The 14,700-nt window shown below is 32.4% G+C and overlaps 2 protein-coding genes and 1 pseudogene across 2 annotated transcripts; 1 reads left to right on the plus strand and 2 right to left on the minus strand.

Moving 5' to 3' along the window:
- Positions 1-3,043: 3,043 nt before the first annotated feature.
- LOC131612839 (uncharacterized) lies at positions 3,044-5,556 on the minus strand (annotated as a pseudogene).
- A 2,606-nt stretch (positions 5,557-8,162) lies between these two features.
- On the plus strand, positions 8,163-12,513 carry LOC131610616 (glutathione synthetase, chloroplastic). The gene is made up of 12 exons (XM_058882605.1): positions 8,163-8,591; positions 8,720-8,889; positions 9,108-9,183; positions 9,343-9,473; positions 9,643-9,765; positions 9,858-9,938; positions 10,134-10,214; positions 10,311-10,380; positions 10,979-11,100; positions 11,694-11,833; positions 11,922-12,114; positions 12,209-12,513. Exons 1-12 carry the CDS (start codon positions 8,247-8,249, stop codon positions 12,330-12,332), a joined length of 1,656 nt encoding a protein of 551 aa, XP_058738588.1. The 5' UTR covers positions 8,163-8,246; the 3' UTR covers positions 12,333-12,513.
- Positions 12,514-12,609: 96 nt separating this feature from the next.
- LOC131610617 (uncharacterized) lies at positions 12,610-13,765 on the minus strand. Its single transcript, XM_058882607.1, has 2 exons — positions 13,164-13,765; positions 12,610-13,073 (listed from the first exon to the last, which is right to left on the minus strand). The coding sequence occupies exons 1-2, from the start codon at positions 13,357-13,359 to the stop codon at positions 12,763-12,765; spliced, it is 507 nt and encodes a 168-aa protein (XP_058738590.1). The 5' UTR covers positions 13,360-13,765; the 3' UTR covers positions 12,610-12,762.
- Positions 13,766-14,700: the final 935 nt, after the last annotated feature.

The following is a 14,700-nucleotide window of genomic DNA, read 5'->3' on the forward strand; positions in this document are numbered from 1 at the left end:
ATTTACTTGTCCCAAATCTAACGCCGAATGAGATTTGAAAGCTTAACGCGGAATGAGGCTTTTGAGGTGGTTATCTAGTCTATAGAGGAAAGACATTTGACATGACCAGAAATGATAACGGATGGTATCCACATGCATATTGCATAGAGTCACACTTGAGTCGCACATGTCGGTGTGAATTTGTGTTTTGTGTGATTTTGCAATATGAATCGGCGTGGTTAATTATGTGATAAGTGATGCATAATGTGGAATCTTGTGTGATAATTGTATACTTGATGGTTTTTCATTAGGGGATTACAATTGTTGAATTGATAATTAGATGTAGTTACTTGAATGATGAAACTTGGTTGTTTAATGATGAAAAACATGTTAACTTTGATGTATGGCTATAAAAGCATGTTTTTATGAAAAGTGATGAATTGTGAAATGTATGCTTGTTTATGTTGCATTTTTCATTATTATATTTTCTATAATAATTTGAATTCTCACCCTTCTGTTTGAATGTTGCCCTTTGTTGGTAACGTGCAGGTTCAGACGAGTAGTTGCTTGTCCGAGGATTTAGCCGAGGAGCTCCGAGTTTCTTTATTTGATTAGGTAGTGAGTTGATGCTCTGGTCATGTAACACTGGGTTAGGAGTAGTGGTGTCGAACTCGTGTTTTATTCGGATTCGTATTTTGATACTACCTTATGCTTTCGTATGATGTTTATTGTGGTTGTGAGAGGCCTTAATACCAAGTACTTTGGATATGATGTTATGATTCCGTCTTGGATATTATTTGTGATATGATCATGGTATGGGACATGGATCATTATGGAATTCATGAGTATTTGTTATTTCCGTTGTGTATGCATATTCTTAATGAATTATGTTAAGTAAGATGTGTTATATGATGATCAGATGCATTGTATAGTTATGGATGTATGTTTTGTTGGTTTTTAAAAGCTTTTAGTTTTTGAAAACGTCGATGTGACGCCCCTGTATATGCATGTTTACTCTGGATATTTGTGTATTATTATGAATTTGGGATATTAGAAAGGGGTATTACAGAGAGTGTTGAAAAGAGAGTGTTGTTAGTACTCCTTAAATTATAATTATAGTTTTAATTTTTGTATTTGAACATATTTATATAAATTAATTATTAAATTATTTTTAACAATTGAGTCTCACATTCAAAAAATGACTGTGTTTGGGTTGGCGGTGGAAAAAATTGATTCTGAGAGAATTGAGTTTGATAGAATTGATTTCAATAGAATTGAGTTTATAAAAATTGATTTATGTTTGGATACGATGATATAGAAGTCATTGTTATCAATTAATGTTGTTTGGATAGTTTTAGCAAAATTGATTTTGAATTGTATAATTATCAAAATGGTAAGAGATTCTAATACAAATCAAAAAGAAAAGAAGTCATTGATGAAAATTAAAGAGGGTAAAGAAGGAAAATTTAAAAAAGTTGTAATAAATAATATTATAATAAATGTAGAAATGATTCTACTAAACTCAAAAGTTAGGAATTGTAGCTTCTAATAGAATTGCTTTTGGAGGAGGAGAATTGATTTTAGAAAAGTATTCAAACAAAAAAAAACCAATTTTCAAGTTGAAGTTGACTAGAAGTGCTTTTAGGGCTTGTAGAAGCCAATCCAAACATACACTTATCTTGTTTTATCAAAACTATTCACGTTTAATTTTTATTTATTAGAATATCTCTATTTCCTTCTTAATTTGTATTGAACCATAAGTTTCCGAACAATTTTAAAATATTAAAAAAGAGAATGAACATTCCAAAGTCATTAAATTTCTTTGAATTTCGAAACTACAAACTTATAACATAGTATGAAAATGAGTTACAAGAATCTTGTAAACGTAAGTATTGATTATCCACCGCTTTTCTTAAACTTTTCAAACCATTTCCTTTTCCAATAAATAGAACTATCCCTTCAAAGAAAAGCAAAGAATTTCTTCCAAAGATTTCCAATATTTCACTTCCTTGCTAGTTTAAACTTATATCAATAGTCCCACTACTCATTAACTCTTTTATTTCCAATCTCATAGCTAACTCAGCAAATGGATCAAAAAGAATTTCATCTTCAACATGCAAGCATATGGTATAAGCTCTATAATTTCATCATGAAAACAATGGATGAACAAGCATTGAAGACAGTAACTTTGGGAAAACAAAATGGTTCAAGCTCGATTGGGGTGCAAATTTCTAATAATCTACCATGTGAGGGTGTAAATAGCAATGAGCTTCAAACAACATAGTGTTTCTTCGGTGGTAATTGTCTTTCTCCTCAACATGTTTAAGAAAAAAACAATTTGTGTAAGAATATTGTTGATGAAAATTTGCATTGTCAAGCGTTGATTCAATAAAGATGAAAAATTTCTAAAGTTGATAATAATATTGTATAAAAAAAATTCTAAATTCTAAATTTTTATTTAAATTTTATTTTTCATTTGTTATAGCGTACTAGAAAGTTTGTACATAATCACCAAAATACAGGTATATCTTCTTGCTTCTTGAAAAGATAGTAAATATTTTTTGCCATGCATTTGTCTGGAATTTTCGAAAAGTAGATTGTTGAGTAGATGTATGCTTTGCTTCCCTTTTCCTTGTCTTTGATCCTTGACTTATTCCTTCTCTTCTACTCAATGTGAGAATTTAGTCTTTGGTTGAATCTTGTACTTCTTCCTTTCCTTGTATCTTTTGCCACTCATATGGAGGTTCTGATGATATTTAATCTGTTGGGAAAAATTACAAACGTAGAAAAAAAAATAACAACACAAAAGATTAACGTGAAAATTCTAAAATTAGAGAAAAATTACGACCGTTGTTAAATGATAAGTAGAAAATAACACTATGTGAAAATTGTTACAACACATATACTACCTTCAACCTACACTCTCCAAAGCAAATATTTAACTACCTCTCACAATACTCTAACACAGGAGTCCGTGGCGGAGCCAGAAATTTTATATAGCCTGGGCAAAAATTTTAACTGAACGTTACATGTGACAATATATAAATAGTCATAAAGTGTGCTACATAAGAGAGATGAAACCTCACCTGCGAATAGTGTGCTAAATAAAATTAACAGGTAAATGCCCTCTCCGAGACTTCTTTGCGGTGAATGTTCGAATAATATCAACATCTTTAAGTGACTTGAATATCTCCCGCTCGGTGTAACATATCATCAAGTCATTGAACCACACATCGTTGATCTTGTTGCGCAAATTAGACTTGATAATCTTCATTGCTGAAAAAGCTCTTTCAACGGATGCTGTCGACACCGGCAATATCAAAGCCAACTCAATGAGCTTGTAAACCAATGAAAATACCAAATGTTTCTCAGTTTGAACCATCTTCATAGTCAAACTTTGAACATCTTCACAAGAAGTAAAAGAAGCATGCCTTTTCACTTGATGTACATAAGTCTCAAGTTGCTCCCTTATTGTTCCACGGTCATCATCAGAAAAGTCTGCATGATAAATATTAGCAAGACGAGCAAGCTTATCAACATCAAACTTGGAAAAAGAGTTCTTGGGGTCAAGACATGAGAAGCAATCCAGCACAACGTTACTTTCTTCACAAAACCGGTGATCCATCTCCACGCATATTTTGTCAATAGCAACATAAAAAATCTCTGCACAGTAATGGTGAAGATTAGTGACAGTTCTCCCCTCTCTTCTTGAACGTCCTCGAACCGGTATTTCTTCATCCATATTTGGCACCGGAATACTTTGAGCAAAACAAAATTCTTGGACATCACTAAATAAATTATTCCAACCACTCTCTCAATATAGTCAATCGAGCTTTAACATCATCAACTAATTCCATAGCAAACACAATATTAAGATCTTTTGTTTGCAAGATTTTTGAAAGTTCATTAGTGATACCAAGCAACTTTAACATAAGCTTCAAAATGAAAGAAAATTTAAAGCTCTCCATTTTTTCTATCAAAACCGCCGCTTGAGATGGTCCACGTCCATCTTCATCAACAATACTAAGCACCTCTAACACGGAGGACCACATCTGATCCAAACGAATCAAGGTAGTATAATGTGAACCCCATCTAGTATCTCTGGGTCTAGCGAGATTGGATGATTGGTGCAAGCCCTTTCCTTGAGAATACTCACCACTCTCAAGTTTATTCAAAATATATTGGTGTTGTGCCTCCTTCAAAGCATCCTTTCTCTTGCAAGATGCACTTGTTGTGGTTACAATCAAGGAGATGTACTAAAAGAAATCATGAATAGATGAGAAACTACTAGCAACGGACACAACCACCAATTGCAAACGGTGAGCATAACAATGGACATAGAAAGCATAAGGGTTTTCATCTAGAATCTTTCTTTGTAAACCATTAAACTCACCTCTCATATTTGAAGCCCCATCATATCCTTGCCCTCGTATCCTTGAAATAGATAACGTATGACGATCGAGAATACCATAAAGAGCATCCTTTAGTGCCTCAGATGTAGTATATTTGACATGATGTAGAGCAATAAATCGTTCCACAACTTTCCCTTTCTCATTCAAGAACCTAGAAAAATAAGTAAAATTCAAATGAATTCGTCTATGTTTGAATGAAATTTACAAGTTTAAGTTAATAATTGTAGTAGTTTCAATAACAAACTCATTGTACTAACCTCAACATCATTGTCATTTGTTCTTTGATAGATATATCACGTGACTCATCAATAAGCACAGAGAATTGTCTATCACCAAGCTCTTCCATAATCACCTTGGTAACTTCATGTGCACAACACGTTGCAAGCTCCTTTTGAATGTCACCGGAAGTCATAGTGCAATTTTTTGGATCACGATCAAAAGCATCTCTTACTTTTTCATCATTAGATTTTACCCAATCCACCATCTCTCTAAAATTTCCCTTGTTTAGAGAAGTAGAGCTTTCATCATGGCCACGAAAAGCAATGCCTTGTGCTAAGAGATATCTAGTACAATCTAAAGAACAAGTTAAACGGATCTTATACAATTCTTCTGATTCCCTAGTTGCTCTAGCAAAGATACTTGTCACACTTTGTCTTTGATTATTATAATCATCATAGTGCTTCACACATGAGTTGTGCTTACTATCATGACTACCAATATGATCTTTAAAGCCTTTAGATGCATGCTTCCAATCTTTAAATTCGTCTTTGTTGAAGACTTCATAACCAAAGTGTTCGGCCCTCCCTGGCGACTTAAAGAGAAAGCAATAGAAACAATAAGTTGCATCCTTTGACTCACTGTATTCAATCCGTGTATAATTCTTATACCATGCTTTACAAAATGCTCTTGAATACTTCCCAAATTGAGTACGAGGAAATCTTGCTAAATCTGGTTGCGTTGGACCCTTCAATATATATGCCCTCCTCACTTGGTCTTGAATATCTGGAGCATACTCATGAATTTGTTTCCTACATCTTGGATCACGCACAATCTCATTTGAATTAAACTCGTTGACCACATTAGGGGGTGTTTCTTCTACTTCGACTTCCGGTTGCTTAACATTCACTTTCTCAATACTTGTTCTAGGAACCAAAAACCTCCTCATCTATGAAATTTAATGATTCAGTGAAACGAATTTTTAAGTAAACAATTTATAACACACAAATTGACGAGACCGAATAATTAAATAAAATAAATAATTCATAACAACAAAATTAAAAGAGAATGTTATTATTATGAATGACCTATTAAATTAACCAAAATATTTGATACTATATTAGAACCCCAAAAAAAAGAGTAGAGTTTCTGTTAAAATAAAAACTACAATATAAATATTAGAAGAAAAATTAAACTATCATTCATTTTAAATTAAACTATGTAAAATTGACCTATATTGAACTATGTAAAATTGACCTATATTGAACTATGTTAAAGCAAGATACGACAAACATCATTCTCAAACAACTGCTCGGTGGCAGAAAAATCCATATATGCAGGATAAAGAAAAAGGATGAAATGAGAAAATTGAACTATGAAATCGGCAATAAATTGTAACACACAAATTGAACTATTGTTAAAATAAAATTGAACTTTGATAATGAATGAATATATAATTATATAATATAATACTAGTATTGTTATAATAACTAACAAGAAGAAAAATTAAGAGAAGTATATTACCTTACCTGCTCTGCTAGTGCTATTGAAAGTGACGTAAAGGGGAGAGAGGAATATGAACAGTTAGAGACTCAGAGATAAAGAGAGGTTTTTGCGGTACTGTTTAGTTTTATTTTTTTAATTTCTGTTTTAAGTCATAAATAATTAATAAATAATTAATTGGGTTGGGCCTGTCTGGACCATTGAGTATTCATCTGTTTTAATTTTTACTCTTATTTTTACTAATTTTCCCCTGGTTTCGTTTAAAAATCGGCTATTAAATTTGGGGTAATACAAAGAAAATAGGGGTTGAGCCCGGGCGTGTGCCCGGGCTTGTTGGGCTATAGAACCGCCCCTGACATGAGTATAAAAGAAAATATAAAAAGTGAAATACAAGCTTAAAATGCTTTTAACTATTACATCTTGTAAAGAAAAACTTGAATTTCATATATAGTCTTGGATTCTCTCTTCCATCACTTAACTAAGCGATGTGGGATTTAGAGGAATTTTAATCCTATATATAGCTTTGGAATCCATCTTCCATCAAAAAACTAAGCGATGTGAGACTTCTTCAACTTGTATATTTTTAACCAACTCTAACAATCTCCATCTTGATTGAAAATAATACATTAATTTTCATTGTCTTCACTGACAATCATACTTCACCATAAAGAGTATAGTCACTTGAAGCACACCACTCTAAGAATTTTCACATTGTCTTCACCGACAATCATAGTTTCAAAAACTATCATACTCCACATAAAGAAGAGTATATTTCACTTGAAGTTAAACCACTTCAAAAAATTTCACATGCCGAAAAGCAAGTTGAAATTTTATGGTGCAACTTCCATGTTAGTAGAAAGATCTTCAACCATCGACATAATCGCACAACACACCTTACATCAATGCCCATGTGTTAATCCGCTAGCAATAACTCGTCTGTTTCTATGATAGTAGAAATCTCACGAGGACACACTTCTCAATTTTTCAGATAAGATCATCCTCTCTCACAACAAGAGAGACAATACTAGCATTTGACTCAGAGTCCTTCTCTGATGTTGCCCTATCATAACACTTGTACTTTATATGTCCAATCTTTCCACATTTCAATAAATATTTGTCATAAAAAATAATCAAATAAATTTTTAAAAAATTACAATAAAAAGATTATTTATTATATACAATCAATATATAAAGTTTTATACGGTTAATATATCATAATCATTCATAAATAATATTTTAAATATGATTAAAATAAAAATTAAATACTTATAAAAGTTAATCATTACTATTATTAATAGATCATATAAAATAATTTTACATTGATTTTGTTTGTCAAGACATTTTTTGAGCTTATAGTTTATATCTTATAGTTTATAAGTTCATAGGACAATAAAAACTCTGGTTAATAACAATTTTTTCATCACGAGCTTATAGTTTACTTTCTAGACATTATTTTAAATACTGTTTTAGCTTATAACTTATATTATCATTTTTTCTTCCATTTTTGTCTTTATTGTTTTAAGTAAAAGGCACCATTGTCCTTTATAATTTATTTAAATTTAAAATGAAATAATTATATATATTAAATGTCTTTTATGTACTATTTTAATTTATAACTTAATTGAACTGCTAATTTTATCAAACACTTCAATTAACTTATCTACTATAAGTCACCGGCTACAAGCTATTAGTCATCAGCATTCAGCCATCAATCATAAGCTATAAACTACAAGTTATCAGTTACCAAACATAAGCAATTGTTAGTTTTACCAAACAGAGTCATTATTAATACATATCAATTAAATTTATTAAATAATTAATAAAAAAGTATCATTTGATTTTTTTTTTAAAATTTTTTTTTATATAAAATCGGGTAAAAAAGATTATAGAACAACTCAATTTTTTATAATTAATTAATTAATTATCAAATTAAAGTAAATCATTCCCTTTGTGTTTGTAGTACATGTACATTGTATGTGTATGTACTGTAGTTGCTTACATGTAAGAATTATCGAGCGTGGGCTTGGTGTAGTAAAAGAGATTTTGGTATCTAATCTAATCATACTTTTAAATTTCAGTTCAATTCATCCTCAAATCAAATCTATCATACCACATCATGGCTAACTAATCTCAATCATGACTGCTGCTGATTTTGGTTCCGCCACTCAGATCACCCCTTTCTTCTACAAACACATTCCTTCTTTTTCTCCTCATCAACAAAGAAGCCGCCACTCTCACTATTCTTTTTCTTCAACTTATTTCCCCAAACCTCTACTCTCTCATCACCACCATCACCTCACCATGCCACCTGTCATAATTAACGGCAAACTAACCGATTCTTCTTCTTCTTCCGTCACCGTTAAACCTCCATCACTCCACGATTATCACACCATCGATCAACAACTCCTCGATACCATCGCTTACGATGCTCTCGTTTGGGCTTCTCTTCACGGCCTCCTCATGGGCGATAAGTCTTCCAACGTAATTACCACTTTTCAGAAATTTCATCATGCAACTTTTATCAAACGAATTTGCACTTGTTTTTGAAATTATTATAATTAGGTTTTTGAAGGAAGCTTTCATTTGATGTGATTGTTTCGATTTTTCAGAAATCAGGAACTGTTCCTGGTGTTGGATTGGTGCATGCTCCATTTGCGTTATTGCCGGTGTCATTGCCAGAAAGCAAGTTTAAACAAGCTTGTGATTTAGCTCCTATATTTAATGAACTTGTTGATCGTGTTAGTTTGGATGCTAATTTTCTTCAGGAATCTCTCTCCAGGTCCGATATCGTTGTTTTACAATTTTGAAAAATAAAAATTACCAGAGTTGGGGACTAGATCGCTCTCTTGAAGACGTTTGACTGCACTGTCCAAAATCGTGCAAGGCAGACTAGCTTGCACAATTTTGAGCATATTTATTATTATGCATAAAATATTTTTCCAATTTCAGCTTTCAATTGTAATGAATGTTTTGTCACTTTTTTTAATCTCAATCTAGGACTAAGAAAGTGGACGAATTTACCTCTAGGCTTTTAGATATTCATTCCAAGATGATACAACTCAACAAAAAAGAGGTTAGAATATTGCTGAATTTCAGTGGAATTATTTTAGTACATGATTATGATGATGAATGCTACATATTTAATTATCTTTTTTGATGAAGTCAATGAAAGGAGTTTACTGAGGAGTTTACTGATATTGTTTTTACTGTTGGTGTAAATTTAATTTAATAGGAAATACGGTTGGGGTTACATCGATCGGATTATATGCTTGATGAAGAGACAAAATCGCTCTTGCAAATAGAGCTCAACACTATTTCATCTTCATTTGCTGGTTTTGGTAGCGTTGTCACTGAGCTTCATAGGTAGAGTTTTGCTCTAACTCTAGTTTAGAGTTTCTTCATAATGTTTTTTCTCTTTGCAGCTGTGGATTTATATTCTGTTTTTTATTTTCATTTCTTGTGTCCCTATGTTTGATCTCTGAAATTTTCCGACCTAATTGTTTCTTAATGTTAGTTTGTGATTATTTTTTAGGTACATACTTTCCCAACATGGAAAATTGCTTGGTCTGGATGCAGAAAAGGTTCCTGTCAATAATGCTGCCAGTCAGAATGCAGAGGGCTTGGCTAAAGCTTGGATTGAGTATAATAACCCCAAGTAAGATTCTAGAAACAGATTTTCTTTGCAGTGCACTTTGTTCTACTTCTACTTTTGGTTCCTTATATTTCTGAATGGTTGAATACATACAGGGCTGTGATTATTTTTGTGGTTCAGGCTGAAGAGCGAAACATGTATGATCAGCATTCTCTTTCTGCGGTTCTAAAAGAAAAATATCCTTTTCTCCATACTTATATTAATAATAACAACAATACTTGTAATGCTTGATACAAAAGGAAAAATGTTCAATTTCCTCTATCTAATTTGTGCTAAATGGAAGTTTTTCATATACGGAAAATGATTAGTTTTATATTTTATATTCGAAACCTATTATGGTTATTAGAGCTGTTGTCCTGAACTTTAAACACGTATGGTATTACAATTTTACGCAAAACGCTGGCAGAAGTTGACAAAGAAGGAGAAATTTTACCAGATGGAACACTTTCTATGTATGTAGCCTTTACGTATAAAAAACTGTCTTTCTGATAAGTTTGTGACTTACTCACTCTTTGTTTCTGACTGGTGAGTTTTTTTTTTTACTGTAGTAATGGACGAGCAGTTGCAGTCGTTTACTTCAGGGCTGGCTATACACCAGCTGACTATCCTTCAGAATCAGTAAGTGATCAGTTTGTCTTTTTTGCTGCTCATTAATAAGAATTGCGCTTTCCCGTGTAGAAACTTTTTTTTTTACTTATACTGTTATTATTTGAAAGATTAGGAAAGGCTAACCCACGGTTTACCCACCGAACTTGGTATGATCTTTGTGACCAAAAAAATAACTGATTGCTGTTGTTTATTAATAGTTGATTGAATGTTAGCCACCTTATTTTTCTTTTGTCCGTTTGCTTGGTTTTGTAGTTTGTCTTTTTAGGTCCTAAACGTATTGAATACTTCATTAAGATAATTAACTTGAATTTGAGCCCCAAAATAGTTGGGTTTCGATTCGATATGTAAAATTGTCGTTGATTGATCTTTACAGCACGGGGTTTGGATGACTTAGCCATGTAAAGACTTGAGCATTATATGTTTTCTATTGTTAGCTTAGCCTTTTAAAACTAACAAGATCTAGTTTACTCTTACCTCAATACATTCAATGGATTATCCTCTCTACCATAGCTCTGTTTCTTGATATAACATGTAATGTTAGTGAGCCTTCTATCCTGACAATGAGTCTCACTTCTCATGATTTGGGCATGACTTGCTCAATGTGTAGGAATGGAGAGCTAGGCTACTGATGGAACAATCTTCTGCCGTCAAATGTCCTTCAATATCTTATCATTTGGTTGGCACCAAGAAGATTCAACAGGAGCTTGCAAAGCCTGGCGTTCTTGAGAGGTATATTTTAATTATTGTTCGCCATCTCTTCCTTGTTTATTTCATTTATATGTTTTGAAAGCAGTTTTTTCAATTCAAAGAGACTACAATTAAAAGAACAATTGATAAAAGTGAGTAAATTACCGGGTGGAGTGAGATCGTCTTTTTCTGGATCTTCTGTTCACCAATACATGCCTTATTTATTTTCTTAATCATGGATATGGTTGTGACATTTATGAGTGGTAGTTTTTTACAAAATTGCTTGGTGATTCCGTATCATTTTCATATCTTGCTTGAACCTGCTTCAGTTCAGTGGGATCTTAATATCCTATACTTTTCCATTTTGAAAATGCTTCATGATCTTAATATCCTATGCTTTTCCATTTTGAAAATGCGTCATGCAACGTTTTCTGTTATGTATTTGGTTAAGAGTGCATTGTTAATGGTGTGGAACTTGGGATCCTTACTACTTTGCAAACAAGTAGAAGGTTTGGAACAGTCAGGGCTTTAATCTCAGGAAAAAAGAATAGATTGATTTGTTTTTTTTAGCCGACCACAGTTTGTTTCTCTGGTTGATATCTTCTCTTAAACCCTTAAATCTTAACTGTAAGCAGGTTCCTTGAAAACAAGGACGATATTGCAAAAATGCGTGAATGCTTCGCTGGACTGTGGAGTTTGGATGACTCGGATATTGTTAAAAAAGCAATTGAAAAACCCGAGATATTTGTGATGAAGCCTCAGAGAGAAGGAGGAGGTTATACACCACCTAAAGCTTGATTTAACTTTCTCCCTTCTCCTACTCTGTTAAAAAATATATTGAATGAGCTGTAATTACCTTTCAGGAAACAATATTTATGGGGATGCAGTCAGTGAAACCCTCATAAAATTGCAGAAATCAGGTTCTCAAGAAAATGCAGCTTACATACTTATGCAGAGGATATTTCCCAATCTTTCTGCAGCCCTTTTGATGCGCAATGGTTGTTTGCACAAGGACCATGCCATCTCAGAACTTGGAATATTTGGTACATATTTAAGGTAATACATCTCTTGGCTACATACTATATCTTCATAGTTCAATGCATAAATTTGCGTGATGCTTAACATCCGTGGACTTGAATTTAATTTGCAGGAATAAAGATAAAGTTATCATTAATGATCAAAGTGGCTATTTGATGCGTACAAAAATAGCATCATCCGACGAAGGTGGAGTTGCTGCTGGTTTTGCAGTATTAGATAGTGTATACCTCTCTTGATGTTGCCAACCTCTAACTTATTAGGGTTTAACAAAGCACCGTGTTTACATATTATTCAAGTCTCCTATTTATATCTATCTGCCACCGCAAAATCGAAAGGAGGCCACACTGTTTCTTTTGTTTTATCCCTTGTTGTGTTGTATAGTTACATATAATAAACTGCTAATGCCTACTTGTTCAATTCGTGTTGTGACCTTAATAAAATGAGACCATTCCTATTACTTCTACCAGCATAGAATTTCCTCTAATAATAAGCATAGTAATAAGAATAGAAAGAAATTGATTGCTTATAAACAAACGAGTGATGAAAATTTGCATTAACCCTGCTGTTAAGTCAAATGCAGCTAAATGTACTAATTCAATATTAAGGAGCGGCAAAATGTCCCGGTTAAATAATCACAATAAGGCAATGATAAATGATAGTTAGTAATTAACTTCTTAAGCGTGTTCTTTTCCTGTCCTTCCACCCATAATCACGGGCTCGATTTTCCCATAAAGCTGTCAACTTGTGTTCTTCAACAAGCTCTGCCTCTGCTTTCTCCCTTGCTTCTTCACAAGTTTCCATCCCTATATTGCACTTTTCTGCTTCTTTAGTATAATGTGAAAAGGTATTTCTGGCATTCATTACTAATCTTCTGGTGTGTTCCAAGGTCTCGTTGGCTACAATTTTCTGCAACTTCAATTCCTCAGATAGCATTGTCAGTGTATCCTCGTTTATTGCTGGATCATGTTTCCCACACTCTGCACATACAGTAAGAGAATGATCTTTTCTGTTATGATAGGTCCAAAAAAAACATGGTTGAGAATTAGTAAATGAAAAGTGAAACTAACCAAGAGGATATTCCGTTGAAGAGCAATAACAATGATCACATTGAGGACAAGGAGAATCTTTGAATCGCCGGTGCAATGGTGGTCCAATTGTGAACACAAGGTAACAACATAAACACATCCAAACCAAAACCCACTTCAAAACACCATAAGGGTATTGCATTTTCTCTTTTTTACGGTGAACCCTCCACACCTTCATTAAAACCACTCTCACTTGAAAAGGCTCTTAATATGACAGAAACAACACTTGAGGGCTTGTGTTGTTTTCTCTCCTTTTAATGTAAGTGGTAGACAAACTCTACTTTGTCTTTCAGGAAAATTGAAAGAGACCCAAATCCCAGTAAAGTGTAAAGAAGATGGTTTTATGAAGAAGGAAGAAAAAGAGTGGTGAAGAAGGTTGCTTTAATAATTGAGAATTTGTTTAAGAACAGTAATCTTGACATTTTCAAATAATCGATAGCCAATAAGATAGTTAAGCAGGGCCGGCACAAATTTGACGCTGCTAGGATTTTAGGTATGCCTCACTCAAAATATATTTTTTTTAATTCACAATATTTCGTCCTTTTCTTATTATAATAAAAAAAATTATTTAAAATTTAGGTTTCTATTATATGGAGTACTTAATTATTAGTTAGTAAATTTTTTTGTTGATATTATTAGTTAGTGAATTTTATTTGTGTGCTATATGACATTTAAAAAATCAATTAATTATAATTAATTTTTTAATTGATGTGAAATTGGTTATTCTTTTTATAGGAGTAATTGGAGATAGGAACAAATATATATTTATAGGACAAATATATTGGATTTTAACAAAAATACCCTATATGTAAATTTTGCTACTTCTTGAATTTTACTCAATTATTATAGTCATTTTGCTCTTTTACTACCATTTTTATTATTTAAAAAATTAATGCATTATACTGACCATCAACCCCAATATTCATTAATCCATTGTAGTTCATTTTTGTTCATTTTTTTAACAATGTTGATTAAAATTTTGACTGCAACTTTTATGCTGAGATTAGTCCTTCGTTTTATGCTCAGTTCCTAACCGTTTCGATTATAACACTTATCACACCTTCATTATTCATATACTTTACAAGCTCTTTTTGAAAGACATTTCATATATAAGTCTGAGCATTATAACAAGGCGATTTAATTAACAAAATTGTAATGTTTATTATACCACCTAAGATATTTTATTGTTTATGTCTCTAACACAAATATATTGGTTACCTGTAATTATTACTCAACACTTTAGTTTATTAGATAATTGATTAGATTAGTTGAATGATATAATTGTTAACGTTAATGTCCTAGTTTGTAGGAGTTATTTTCTAGGTTGTAGGAGTTATTTTATGTGTTGTTAATAAGTTGCCTAGTATTTAGGAAGTCCTATTTTTTAGGCTAGTGCAGATTGTTCTCTAATTTTGTTATGTAAGGCTTTTAAATAGCCAACTTCTCAAATGAAATAAACAAGCTTTTCAGTTTATCATTTGGCATTAGAACTCAACGATTAGGGCCTGATAAAAAGCTT

The sequence above is a fragment of the Vicia villosa genome, linkage group LG6 (genome assembly GCF_029867415.1).
Source record: "Vicia villosa cultivar HV-30 ecotype Madison, WI linkage group LG6, Vvil1.0, whole genome shotgun sequence".
In the NCBI taxonomy this organism is placed as follows: Eukaryota; Viridiplantae; Streptophyta; class Magnoliopsida; order Fabales; family Fabaceae; genus Vicia; species Vicia villosa.

Excerpts from the sequence above, each read along its gene's own strand:
- LOC131610617 (XM_058882607.1), bottom strand. The coding sequence starts at position 13,359 with ATGAAGGTGTGGAGGGTTCACCGTAAAAAAGAGAAAATGCAATACCCT. Across the intron at positions 13,074-13,163 it reads TTCAACGGAATATCCTCTTG|AGTGTGGGAAACATGATCCA; the intron begins GTTAGTTTCACT and ends CTGTATGTGCAG.
- LOC131610616 (XM_058882605.1), top strand. The coding sequence starts at position 8,247 with ATGACTGCTGCTGATTTTGGTTCCGCCACTCAGATCACCCCTTTCTTC. Across the intron at positions 8,592-8,719 it reads TGGGCGATAAGTCTTCCAAC|AAATCAGGAACTGTTCCTGG; the intron begins GTAATTACCACT and ends TCGATTTTTCAG. Across the intron at positions 11,101-11,693 it reads AAGCCTGGCGTTCTTGAGAG|GTTCCTTGAAAACAAGGACG; the intron begins GTATATTTTAAT and ends AACTGTAAGCAG.